Here is a 12,295-nt window from a genome sequence, read left to right as displayed (position 1 = left end):
GCGAGCGGCGAGGACCGAGCCTGCCTCCAGCCCGCTGCCTGCCCGCCGGCCACGAGCCGGCTCTGCTACTCAGCGCAGCCCAGCCGGGAGGCCCGTGCCGAGGGAGCCTCTTGGCCCCGCGGTGCTGCGCTCTCGGGGAGAGGAGGGGTGCCCGGGACCGGATTGGCCAACTCCGCCCTCCACTTATTATTTTGCTTATTTTTCTTTGTGCGCGCCTGTTAGTTTGTTAAACCAGATCTAGTCCCAGAGTCTTTTCTCCTCCCTTCTCCCCGCTCCTTCTTCTCCCCTCCTCCCCCCTCCTGCTCCTCTACTTCCCCTCCTCCCTCCTATCCCTCTGCAGGAGACTCTCACAGCGACGGAAAGTTGCAGCCCCTGGCACCGCCTTGGGGGTCTCCCGGCAGTGTCCAACCGCCGCCACCCCTCGCCGACTACGGCACTTCGGAGATCTCCTTCGCCCGCACCCTCGCTCAGTTCAGCGGTATCGCCTGTGCCCAGAACGCCCCACCCATGACGATGCTCCTGGACGGAGGCCCGCAGTTCCCCGGGCTGGGAGTGGGCAGCTTCGGCGCGCCGCGCCACCACGAGATGCCCAACCGCGAGCCGGCGGGCATGGGGCTGAATCCCTTCGGGGACTCGCCCCACGCCGCCGCCGCCGCCGCCGCCGCCGCCTTCAAGCTGAGCCCCGCGGCGGCTCACGATCTGTCTTCGGGCCAGAGCTCTGCGTTCACGCCGCAGGGCTCGGGTTACGCCAACGCCCTGGGCCATCATCACCACCACCATCACCATCATCACCACGCCGGCCAGGTGCCCAGCTACGGCGGTGCCGCCTCCGCCGCCTTCAACTCCACGCGCGACTTTCTGTTCCGCCAGCGCGGCTCCGGACTCGGTGAGGCGGCCTCGGGTGGCGGGCAGCACGGGCTCTTCGCCGGCTCGGCGAGCAGCCTGCACGCTCCAGCTGGCATTCCCGAGCCCCCTGGCTACCTGCTCTTCCCCGGGCTGCATGAGCAGGGCGCCGGGCACCCGTCGCCCACAGGGCACGTGGACAACAACCAGGTCCACCTGGGCCTGCGCGGGGAGCTGTTCGGCCGCGCCGACCCGTACCGCCCGGTGGCGAGTCCGCGCACGGACCCTTACACGGCCGGCGCGCAGTTCCCTAACTACAGCCCCATGAACATGAACATGGGCGTGAACGTGGCGGCCCACCACGGGCCCGGCGCCTTCTTCCGTTATATGCGGCAGCCCATCAAACAGGAGCTGTCGTGCAAGTGGATCGACGAGGCTCAGCTGAGCCGGCCCAAGAAAAGCTGCGACCGGACCTTCAGCACCATGCACGAGCTGGTGACACATGTCACCATGGAGCATGTGGGGGGCCCGGAGCAGAACAACCACGTCTGCTACTGGGAGGAGTGCCCTCGCGAGGGCAAGTCCTTCAAGGCGAAGTACAAACTGGTCAACCACATTCGAGTGCACACGGGCGAGAAACCCTTCCCCTGCCCCTTCCCGGGCTGCGGGAAGATCTTTGCCCGCTCCGAGAACCTCAAGATCCACAAGAGGACCCACACAGGTAAGGGGTAAGGCAGGCGGGCGCGTGATTCACAGCGGCACAGCGCCACGGAGCCGACTTGCAGCGCGAGGGAGAGGGGTGGCGACCAAAGAGAGGGGCGGCGCCCCGCCGGGGCCGTTCGGGAAAGAAGCGCTGTCAGTGTCCCTCCACCTCTCGCCCTCCCCGCCCCGCGGCGCTTTTGCCCAGTTCTAACTTCCCGGGCAGACGGCTCCGCGGTCTCAGGAACTAATTGGAACCTTCTCGCGCCCAGGAACCAACTGGCGCCGCCTCTTTTTGTCTCTTTTCTGGGTTACTAGGAAGGGATTCCGAATGTGATGAGAGCGGATTGCTTGCAAGCGACTTAGCTCTCGGCACACATTCGGGGAAAGCAACCATAGAAATGCTAATGAAAACTAACTTTCGGTTACTTCCGCTCTTATTTACCCTTGATTGGCACATCTCCTAATTAAATGACTGATACTTTTGTCAAACTATTTTTATTTGGAGTTCCAGGTTCAATTCAGTCCTTCGGGAGGAAAGCTAAAGTAGAAAAGACACCTCAGTTTCGTGGCTTGTTCCGAACATCTTGTAAAACTGTCCGGAGCCCCTGGATTTATATAGGTTTCTCTTTTCGAACGTTAAGTACAACGACCCCTGCTTTTTTAATACTGGGTTTAGCAAAACCGCCGCATCTGAAAGAGGCGAATTAAAAGGTACAAAGAAGGAACTGAACGGGATTGTCCCGTCCCCGGTCCATTGTCCCGCCCGGGCTGGGTTACATCGCCGAGGTAGCGGCGGAGCGTGGCCACGCGTTGGGAGCCCTGGGCCGGGTGGGATGCAAGCACAAGTTAGGGGAAAGTTTGGAGGAGCCAGAAGCTTCCCCATCCTGCGCGAGAACAAAGGGACGCGCAGGTTCGGGGCCGACCCTGCCCCACCCCCGCCCGACCACCACTCCCCAGCCCAGCGGGCTCAACCAGCGCTCTCCATTTTTCTCCAGGGAACCGAGACGCCACAGCCGCCCCCAGTCGGCGCTCCCTCTCCGGCCAGACCGCCGGGCGCTGCGTCTCCCGCTGCTGGGCCCTAGGAAGCTCCGGGCCCTGATCATATTTTTGCCCCTTTGCGTTTTTGCCTTTTGCAGGTGAGAAACCGTTCAAATGTGAATTCGAAGGCTGCGACAGACGCTTTGCCAACAGCAGCGACCGCAAGAAGCACATGCATGTGCACACCTCGGACAAGCCCTATATCTGCAAAGTGTGCGACAAGTCCTACACGCACCCGAGCTCCCTGCGCAAGCACATGAAGGTAATTACCTCTTTATTAGCGGTCGGCGGTTTATAAACACTCGGCCCGACAGCGGGCCGCGGAACGGAAGCGCCCGCGCTGCCAACCCTGTATCCTCCACGTTAAATCCGATTTGCTCCAGCGGTGACACCTTGAACCCATTTTGGGCACCGGGGGAGGGGGGCGGCGGGGGAGAGCACAGTGGGGAGGCACGGTGGGGAGGAGGAGGGAGCAGAGGAACAATTGGTTGTTTACTGGGAAGCTCTAACCGAGCTCGCTGGGGCTGGAGGTTGTAGTGGCCGCCTCTTCCCGGCACAGCCGGCGGTGGGAACCCGGAGTACCCGCGCCGAACCCGGGGGTGGGTGGTTCATTCGCTCTTCGGCTGCCGATCAAACAATAGGGCCGAGGAGCGTGGTCGGATTCCCACGCATTTGTCTGAGACCTCGCAGCGCCCAGGCTGCTTGTGCCACCTTTCTCCGTACCTGCTTTCCCAAGCCGAAGCGGGCTTGGTGAAACCTGGGCCGGGAGGGCGTATTTTAGAGGCCCCAAAGACCAAGTGCTTATCCCACTCCATCCGCGGAGAAAGGGCATGGATAAGACAAGGTGTTGTACTCCTTTGCCGTAATGCCGGTCTTAGGGCTGAAACTGTTGTGTTGGCGACCATCTCCGGGTTTTCTAGACATCGGTAATATGGAAATTAAAAAAAAAAAAAAAAAACAAAACCCAAATCAGCAGCATTTCTCGTTTAAGTGGGTCACTGGGCGGTCTTGCTCTTACAGTGCTCGAATTCTGCTCTTGTTTTTGCTTGCACAATGCCAGTTGGAATTATATTCATTATAATATATACATGTTAATTTTAGGTTCATGAATCTCAAGGGTCAGATTCCTCCCCTGCTGCCAGTTCAGGCTATGAATCTTCCACTCCACCCGCTATAGCTTCTGCAAACAGTAAAGATACCACTAAAACCCCTTCTGCAGTTCAAACTAGCACCAGCCACAACCCTGGACTTCCTCCCAATTTTAACGAATGGTACGTCTGAGGACAAACACAAACACAAACCCTGTTAATCATAGAATGGACCAAATGCATTTTAAAAAGGAAACTGAGACCAATCAGATGGAAATGGAGTTCTTTAAGGCAAGAGGCCATATATAGGGTTACATCTTGTTAATTGCAATTGTCCAGGAAGGTTTTTGGGCAAGATCCAAAAGTAGCCTGCCCTTTTCTCAGGATTAGAAAATATGTTTTGGCATTTGAAAGATTTTCAAAAAAAATCTTTTTCACTGCTTTTTCCTCCCTTTTCTCTTGCTCTCTGCACACCCCATTCCTAAACTCCTTCAGCTCATTTTAACACTTGTCCTGTTTCTTGAGAGGAAGTTATAGAAGGCTTGTTGGTGGTGGTGATGTTAAACTGATGGAAATTCTTCGCCTTAGTGGTGATTGTTTAAACTCTCACAGTCTTAAACCGTGCCAAAGTCCTGTTATGTCTTGAACTTTTCCTCAAAGCATTACACTTGTGAATGTATTTTTGTCTAATGGGGTCGAAACTGTTGTTCAGTATTTTTTCAGGCTGAGGATGTGATGTTACTCTACACAGATTGTGACGTTTAGTATACAGTTGCCTTTTGTAATAACTTTTTTTTTGTAAATACATATCCATTGATGCCATATTTATCGTTTGTAATTTAATTATTGCTACAAGTGCCGGGAACTGAACAATATTTATGGAAAAAAATGTTTTCTAACAAATGCTGTACAGCTTTTGATTATAACTGCTTTAGCATTAAATTTTATTGTTTTGAAAGAAGAACACAATTTACAGTTTTTGAACCACTGACTCCTTTCTCTTGTTTTGTAACAGCCTCCCTCTACAAAGAGGAGACGTAAGCAAATGAAATCTTGTTTGTTGGTATTTATAACTCACTCAGATCCCTTTTTTAATTGTTAAATTATTTTTCTATTGCAGTGTAGATTCCTTAAAGTGTCAGTTTCCATCTGGGGAGACCCTCCTTTCTTTATCTGTAGCTCAGATGGTTGTTTAACTGCGAGTTTAAATGTGTTTGTCCTGGATTTTCAGCATGCAAATCAAATATTACTGATCAGTTCAGTTAGTGGCCATGACATCTCAATCTTGTATTTCAAAGACTGAGAAGCTGGATTTAATCATCCCTGCCCTACATATATAAACATAAGGTAACCTAATGAGTTTTATGTCCCTTAGTTTTTTATTACCTTACATAAAAATGAACATTGTGGCAGGATGCATGTCTGTGTATGCTATCGAGGGATCACCCATATACATATATATGTTTGTATCTATGACTTATCTAATCTGCCTATCAAATCTATCTAGCTATCTATATATTTTCAAAAGTAAGCGTATGTCTGAAACAGTGGTGATGAGTAAGGCCAGTTGAGCCGTGCTTACTTATGGTTAAAGTGCTTCTTAAAAGAACCATAGTCCATTTACAGTTTTGGAAGGCAAAGGCTGATTTGTTTTGCTGTATATAGTTCAATTCATAATTATCAGTTATTCATAACATTTTTATAGCAGTGTAATAACTGCAGCGGTTCTGAAATGATATTATGGAAAGAAAAAAACATTTGCAAAATATGTATTTTTAAAGTTCATGGTTTGTAGGCACAGATGTTAAGAGCATTGTTTCCATTAAAATCAATAACAATGAAAAATGGTTGTTTGCTTTGTGACAAAATATTAACAATCCATTTAATCTTCAGCGAAGCAACTCATGTGGACAAACAGTTGTTTTACAGTTGTTGTATGAAAAAAACTGATTACTATATTGGTGGGTTGGACTGGGTAGAGTATCGAGAGACTTTTTAACTAATTTAGGGTGCTGTTTAATATTGAGAGCCCAGTCTCTGCATGAATAACCAGCTTGCAAATCAGCAAATAGAATGGTGGAGATAAGGAATTGTAAAGAATTTAGAAATGTAATGAATAGGCTTAAGTACCTCCTTCTCTTGAAGGGGCAATGCTCTAGGTTTTTTGGTGGCAGTCCATTTGGTATTATACAATATCATTTTGAATTATAGGATTTTGTTTATTGTTCTTTTTGAAGAAATAAAGTCTTGGCACATCTTATTTATGTTATAACATTTTTGTATTTAGTGCCTGATTTTTTTTTCATGTTCAAATAAATCAACCTTAAATTGAAATGCCCAGAAAACTTCTGATGATTAAAAAAGAAACTTTGATTTCCTGGATACAGTTGAAGCAGTCTATTTTAAGTTATCTACTGATCTTTGTCAACAATTATTGACAGTTTCTAATTGCAAATTGCTTTGGATGCAATTTTTTGTTTGTGGAGAATGGGGTTTTTTTTTTTTTTGCACTTTCCTCCTCCTCCGCCAGTAGACAAGGCAAGGGCCTGAATGCCATGAACAGAGAGATTGGGATGACTTCACAAGTGATGAGCAGGTAACCTGGTCAGTCCACCACTCCTACCCCAGACATTCCAATCTTGACCTTGACACTCAGGGTGCTGGACCAAATTCCTGTTTCAGGATTTTTCCTTCACTTCAAACCAGAGGCCGTTTTAAATGCTCAGCAGGTTTGCAGAAAGTGTATGTTCATAATATTGGCGCTAAATGTCTTCCAACTTAAGTCTAAATAGTGTTTTTTTTGTCTGAAATATGCATTGAACTTCCACAATTTACTGTTTTCTCCATGAATTTCCTCTCCACCCCCAACTTAACCTAATCTCAAATGGGGGTTGACTGGTGGGTTGGTTGAAGGATTCTCTCAGAAACTTGCTTCTCCTCCCTGCCAGTAAAAATATTAAATATCTCTTTAGGAGACATAAAGAAGAGTTTGATTTTTCCTTAGCAAGCTTGGTATTATTCTACCATAAAATTTTTACAGTAAAGCATTGTGTCCTAAGAGGGGAAGATACCAGTTAACAATGATGATAAGCAATATTAAGATAAAGTAAAAGCTTTGCCCCTCTACGTGATTTCCTCTAATTCTGGTGTAGCATCATGTTTCTCAAATAGTCTCTGCCCTGTCACTTGTTGGCAAAAAAAAAGTTTATTTCAGTAGAAAACTTTTCACAGATTTTCCTCCTATAATCTGACTCTGGGAGTGCACATTTATATTCTTGAATTTTCAGTAAATACCTTAAAGAATAAGCACCCCCCCCAACAAAAAACCTTGCAACCCTAAAGATGGATCAGCTGGAAACCATGAATGTCAACTGGGCTCTTAGTGATCTACCTGTTATTTTCCTTCTTGCACCTGGTAAGACCTTTGTTAATAGTCCATTATCTTTCCCAAACTGGGTGGTTTAGCTTAAGATTTCCAGTGTTGGGTGGGGAAAGGGGAGGTGTCTATTTCCCAGCAGACAGAAGTCTAGCCTTCATCCAGTTTGGAAGGTTAAAGATCAGAGTCCAGGCTAAGCGGGGCAGTCCGTCTCAGCTACTGCGAAGGTTGGAGAGCGAGCAGGGACCGCCTCCGCTCACAAAGCCTCCCTGGAAAGTTGTGCTCAGGACCTCCTCGCCCCTCCCCCCTTCTTGCCGCCTGCTGTCCCCTTGCCGCTGTGCCCCTGGCACCTTCTCCTCCCCCTATAAGCTCCCCCTCCCCCCAAACAGGAGAAAAGTCGAAGGGCCTCTTGCCACTCAAGTTTCTGTAAGAATAGCCACCGGCGTGCCCATGCCCCGAAGGGCGGGTTCTCCGCCTGGCAGCTAGGCTGCCTCTCTCAATGTCTGACCCTCGAGGCTTTGCCCCGGGGACGAGGCCAGGCGTTTCGGAAGTCAGGGCTCCCGCTCCGCGCTCCTCAGGCCCCTCGTCGGGGCGCCCAGGGTCCCTGTGCACACACCAACCTCTTGCAAGTCCCGGTCGAAGCTCGGGGCGGGGGGTGGGGGGCGGGCGGGGAAGGGACCTCGTTTCCTAGGGTCAATTCTCTCGCGGTCTCGGCCCGCTGACCCTTTGACCTCCACCTACAGGGCCCTCGGCGGCCGTAAGCCGGCGGTCGCCCGGGTTCCGCGGACGCTTCGCGCCCCATCGCCTCCCGGCCTCATTAGGCCGGCGGGGCTGTAAAGCAGGAATCAGCCGCTGCCTAATCCGGACCTGGGGTCAATACGAGCCCAAACAATGGTGAGCTCCGAAGGCCACAGCGTAGCGCTGGCCGCAAACTTTGTGTTCCATTCATTTTCTCCAGGCGGTGGGGGTGGGAGGAGGGAGGGAGGCACTCGGACGCCCGGAGGCCGCTCCCGGCTGCCGGGGCTCCTAGGCGGGCGTCCTCTGGCTCGGCCCTCCCGGTCTCTTCGCAGGGCCTGGGGCCGGAGGGGAGTGAGGCCCGGGGCTTGGTTGGCGGCCCGCGTGGCGGTGCGGGGGTGCGAGGGTTCTAGGGCCGGCCCGGAGGGGGCCGCCCCCGCGCCGGGAGCAGACTTTGAAGTGGGTTTTTAGCGCGCACGTGCGAGAGCCGGGCCGGGGCCGGAGCGGGGACCCGCTGCGAGGAAAGAGTAGGCTCGGCCCGGGCCCCAGCCCCTCCCCCGCTCCCCGCCGCTCCGGCCTTTTCAAGCCCGCCGCCCCCCCCCCCCCCCCCCCCGCCCCCCCCCGCAGGCGCACACCCCACAGCCGTCGAGCCGCTCCGACTGCCAGGGGGTGGGGGGAGAGTTGAAAGCGGCTTTGCTGCGCCGCGGCCTCGGCGGAGCGGGGAGGGAGGGGAGGAGAGGGGTGTGGGGAAGGGGGGTGGTTTTGGGGCGGCTCTCGAGTGATGAACATGGCGGCCGGATGCGAACCCCCGCGGAGCGCAGCAAAGCGCTGACTGCGGGCCGCCGAACTGTTGTGTGCTTTAAACTCCCTCGTTATTCCTCGGCTCCGAGCGCCTCGCGGGAGAATGTAGGTTGTGGCGGCCGATCGCAAAATTGTGAAAAAACGGAAGCGAAGAAGTTCTTCCAGGGCATTCTGGGCGTGGGAAGTTGGCGAGCCTTCTGGGTGTTGGGGCTCCCAGGGGACTTGGACTTGAAGCCCGCTGGAGGCCGCCCCACCCTCCCGTCCCGACTGAAAACCTCTCCTCCGGGCCCTCCGGGGTGGGGGTGTGTGTGCCATTTTGAGTTCTTGTGCCGGGTCGGGAAGCCGCAGCCAAGTCCGATCCCCCTAAAAATGCCAATGAGCGGCCGCTTTCTCCTCCAGGACAATGGCGGGGCCCGGGAGGGGACACGCAGGTACCATTTCCATATAAAACGTGCCATTGCGAGTTCGAACCCTAAGCGTTGCTCGGGCCCCGTTTTCTGCATATCTCGTTTAAACGTGGACCTTTGAGAAATGGCACTGTCGCAGCTCTTGTGTGTGCTGTTAACAGCTGGTGATCCTACGCGAAGGGGGGGGGGGGGGGGGGAAAGGCCACAGTCCCGAAAACTTTCATTCAGCTTTTGCTTAACTGCCTAAATCCTGGCGGGTGAAAGAACCCCTGGTAGGTCTGGGATCTCGAGCTCGTGTTTTTTTTTTTTTTTTTTTCCTGCAGAAAAAGTTTGCAGATTCACCTTCAGATGTGTGTTTCGGGAGGACAAAAAAAAAAAAAGTGGGATAAAAAGGTGTAGCTGTTGACCCCCCGCCTCCTCTAGGAAAATGAGCGGCACGAATTCTTTCAGGTTGCGTCTTCGTGGAGGCCAACAGCTGAACTAAAAGGCAGCCTTCTCGGGGCTGCCCACCGTCGAGCATTTGGGCACCTGAAAGTGTGGGGCAGTTCCCGGGGGGCCACCTTGGGAAGCGTCCCAGGTGGGTGGGCAGGTCATTAGCAAAGCTGGCCCAGATCTGGGGGGAAATCTGCAAAACAGTGCCTTTATCAGCAGAGAACAATTGATGGGGTTGTCTTTCCTCCTTTTCAGTGCACAAAGAAGACGGCTTTGGAGCAAGAATTTGGAATATGCATTTAAGTTGTCGTGCTTTGCATTGGAAACCCCTGGGCAATTAAAATAATAAGCATGCCTTGTAGTATTTTCTGTCCTTTTCTTATGTGTAATTCCTGCAAGTCAAAGGGGCTGCAGCCTCTTCTGCAGTTTGGAAACTTGTTTTGAAATTGCCACCAAACAGATCTTTTTTTACCCCCTTTGGTTGAAGTTTCCTTCCCGGGCTCAGCCACTCCCCCCACCCCCTCACTGGAATGGAGTATTGACATCTTTGAGAGATCAAAGGAAGTAGATGGTGCTTGGTCTATACTTTATTTTTCCATGCTGTAGTTTGAACCCTGAGCTTTGAGCTTTTCCCTGGTTAAATCTCTTGGTACCGAAAGTGTGAAAAATGAAAAGTTCGTCAACTTGAAAAAGCTTTAGCTAATGGTTAGGCAGTTTGTCTCTCTAAGAACTACAGAGCCTGGATTGTCTCTTAAATTGGCATTAAAATCAAGCTAAAGATGCACTGGTGAACTGTCTCCCCCGGATACCTGCGGTGTTCTTTGGGTCATTTGATATGGTAAAACTGGCGGATTTGCATAGGAATTATGTGAATGGAATTTCTGCAAAACTGGATGAGTGATAAGTTGGTAGAACTCTTATATTTGTTTGAGGACTCTGAAGGGCACTGCTTTTCCCACTGAGGCTTGGTTTCTATCATAACCATTGAAATTTACAGCTTGAAAAACACTAAGTATGCAGGAAGCATTAAAAGGGGGAGTGGTTCAGCGTACTTGGACTCTTAATAATAACACAGGAGCAAAACAGCTTTGAATAGGATTCAAGAAACTCTGGTTTCAACAAAATCTCTTAAAACGAAAGAAAATATCTTTCTTTAAAAATCATACAACAAAGCAAACACTTTTGCATATTTTTAATGTGATGATAGTTCAACCTGTTGACTAATCTGATGAATAGAGAGAAATGTGACCTTACGGTAACTGTAGAAATAGCCAGCACCAGATGGCAAGTTTATTATGTTCGATCCCTAATAGGATGTGTATGCTGTCTAATGTGTTGCATTGTAACACAACGTACGTAAAGACCATTTGAATGTATGGTGTTAAAAAGAAAAGATTCCATTGTGTTCTATTATAAACTAGCATTTAAAACAACATAGCCAGTAACAATTTAAGACATTTTTCTAAGAGTAAATATAGCTTGTTTTGACCTATCTGCAGTTCACTTTTTGTTTTTTTGCCAGTGTTGTCCTGCTTGGTATCCGGGACAGTCTCTAATTCCTGACGAAGAACTTGATACTGACGTTGGTATGCAGCAGCCAGCCCTCCATAACACTACCTATCCTAAATGCAGGGTTAATGCCGAGCCTACTGTGCAAGAAATGATTTACTGATGAGGTTTCAAAGAAAACCACATCAATTTGGATGTCTGTTACCCTGAAGTGATCATTTTAAGAGTAGTAGCTTCTTCCCGACGTATAAAAAGACTCTTTTCTTCTTTTGGTGTATTTCAGTCTGTGTTGAGCAATCATTTGTGAAATGAAAAAGCAAAAATGCTCCCCCCACCCCCTCTCCCCCCCTCCCCAGGCGCCCTGCCACTTTAGGATTTAAGTGGGAAGATGGAGGTGAAGACTGGCCTAATTCATAACCCAGTGTGTATTATCTCATGCATTGTGTTGACCTTGTTGAAAATCTCTTTCAAATATCTGCATTCCACATGTAGAGCTCAAGTGTTTAAAATTAGAAACATGAATGCTTGTTTTAACTTTGTATGTTTGTGTTCAAGAAGCAGTACCCAGGATCCCTACAATTGTTGTTTGACTTAAATAAAACCATTAAAATTTTTTGTGATCATTGTTTTATTACGGTGACAACCAGAACTCCTAAATAATGTTGATTAACCTGTTGAATTGGGACAATTTTATATTCTTATCACATTTTTCATGATATAGCTGGGGCTTTCACTGAGCAAAAAAAAAAAAAAAAAAAAAACCAACCAAACAAACCCACTGAACAAAACTCAGCCAACTGTTTTGAGCTCACAGTGTTTTCCCAGAGGGACTCGGGGCCAGGTGCTGGGGAAGTCAGGGGAAAAATTCAGAGTCGAGGATTGATAGGGGTGAATAGAAGGAAGGACGGGAGGCAGGAGTTTGGAGGACCAAGAGCTTGTGCATACCACTCTTTGGGTGAGAAAGAGAGAGAAAGACAAAGCTAAAGATGGCCTTGAAGAAGAAAGGAGGGCCTCTGGAGAGCAGATGTTATAGCACGGCACATTACATGTCTTTTATTCAGGAGCCCCAAAGTGGTTCTTGGGGTAGACAACTTGGCAACCATTGATTAGGACACTTACCGAATCATGGAATATAGGTGTTATTAAAACAAGTTGTCGTTAATTAACTGTAGTGTTAGAGAAGATGAAGACACTTAAGAGAAATTCTTCGAACTCCAGATACTTGATTTCTCATTTTAAATTGAACCTCTGTAATCTAATGTAATCTGCGAGTGGCCATCATTCTATTTATTTGACGTGATTACGCCGTGAGAGGTATTGTAAATTGCAGCCTGATAGAGTATATCGCTATTGGTTCTTTAGAT

The 12,295-nt window shown here is 49.7% G+C and overlaps 1 protein-coding gene across 2 annotated transcripts; it reads left to right on the top strand.

Annotated features, from left to right (window-relative positions):
* The first annotated feature begins 507 nt into the window (after positions 1-507).
* ZIC3 (Zic family member 3) lies at positions 508-11,094 on the top strand. 2 transcript variants are annotated; one of them, XM_021684648.1, is made up of 3 exons: positions 508-1,564; positions 2,682-2,845; positions 10,945-11,094. In XM_021684648.1, exons 1-3 carry the CDS (start codon positions 508-510, stop codon positions 11,092-11,094), a joined length of 1,371 nt encoding a protein of 456 aa, XP_021540323.1. The 2 variants fall into 2 exon arrangements, with proteins under 2 accessions (XP_021540323.1, XP_021540316.1); XM_021684641.1 differs by lacking the exon at positions 10,945-11,094 and adding an exon at positions 3,685-3,864.
* The last annotated feature ends 1,201 nt before the right edge of the window (positions 11,095-12,295 follow it).

The sequence above is a fragment of the Neomonachus schauinslandi genome, chromosome X (genome assembly GCF_002201575.2).
Source record: "Neomonachus schauinslandi chromosome X, ASM220157v2, whole genome shotgun sequence".
In the NCBI taxonomy this organism is placed as follows: domain Eukaryota; kingdom Metazoa; phylum Chordata; class Mammalia; order Carnivora; family Phocidae; genus Neomonachus; species Neomonachus schauinslandi.
This window is presented reverse-complemented; position numbering and strand designations above follow the sequence as displayed.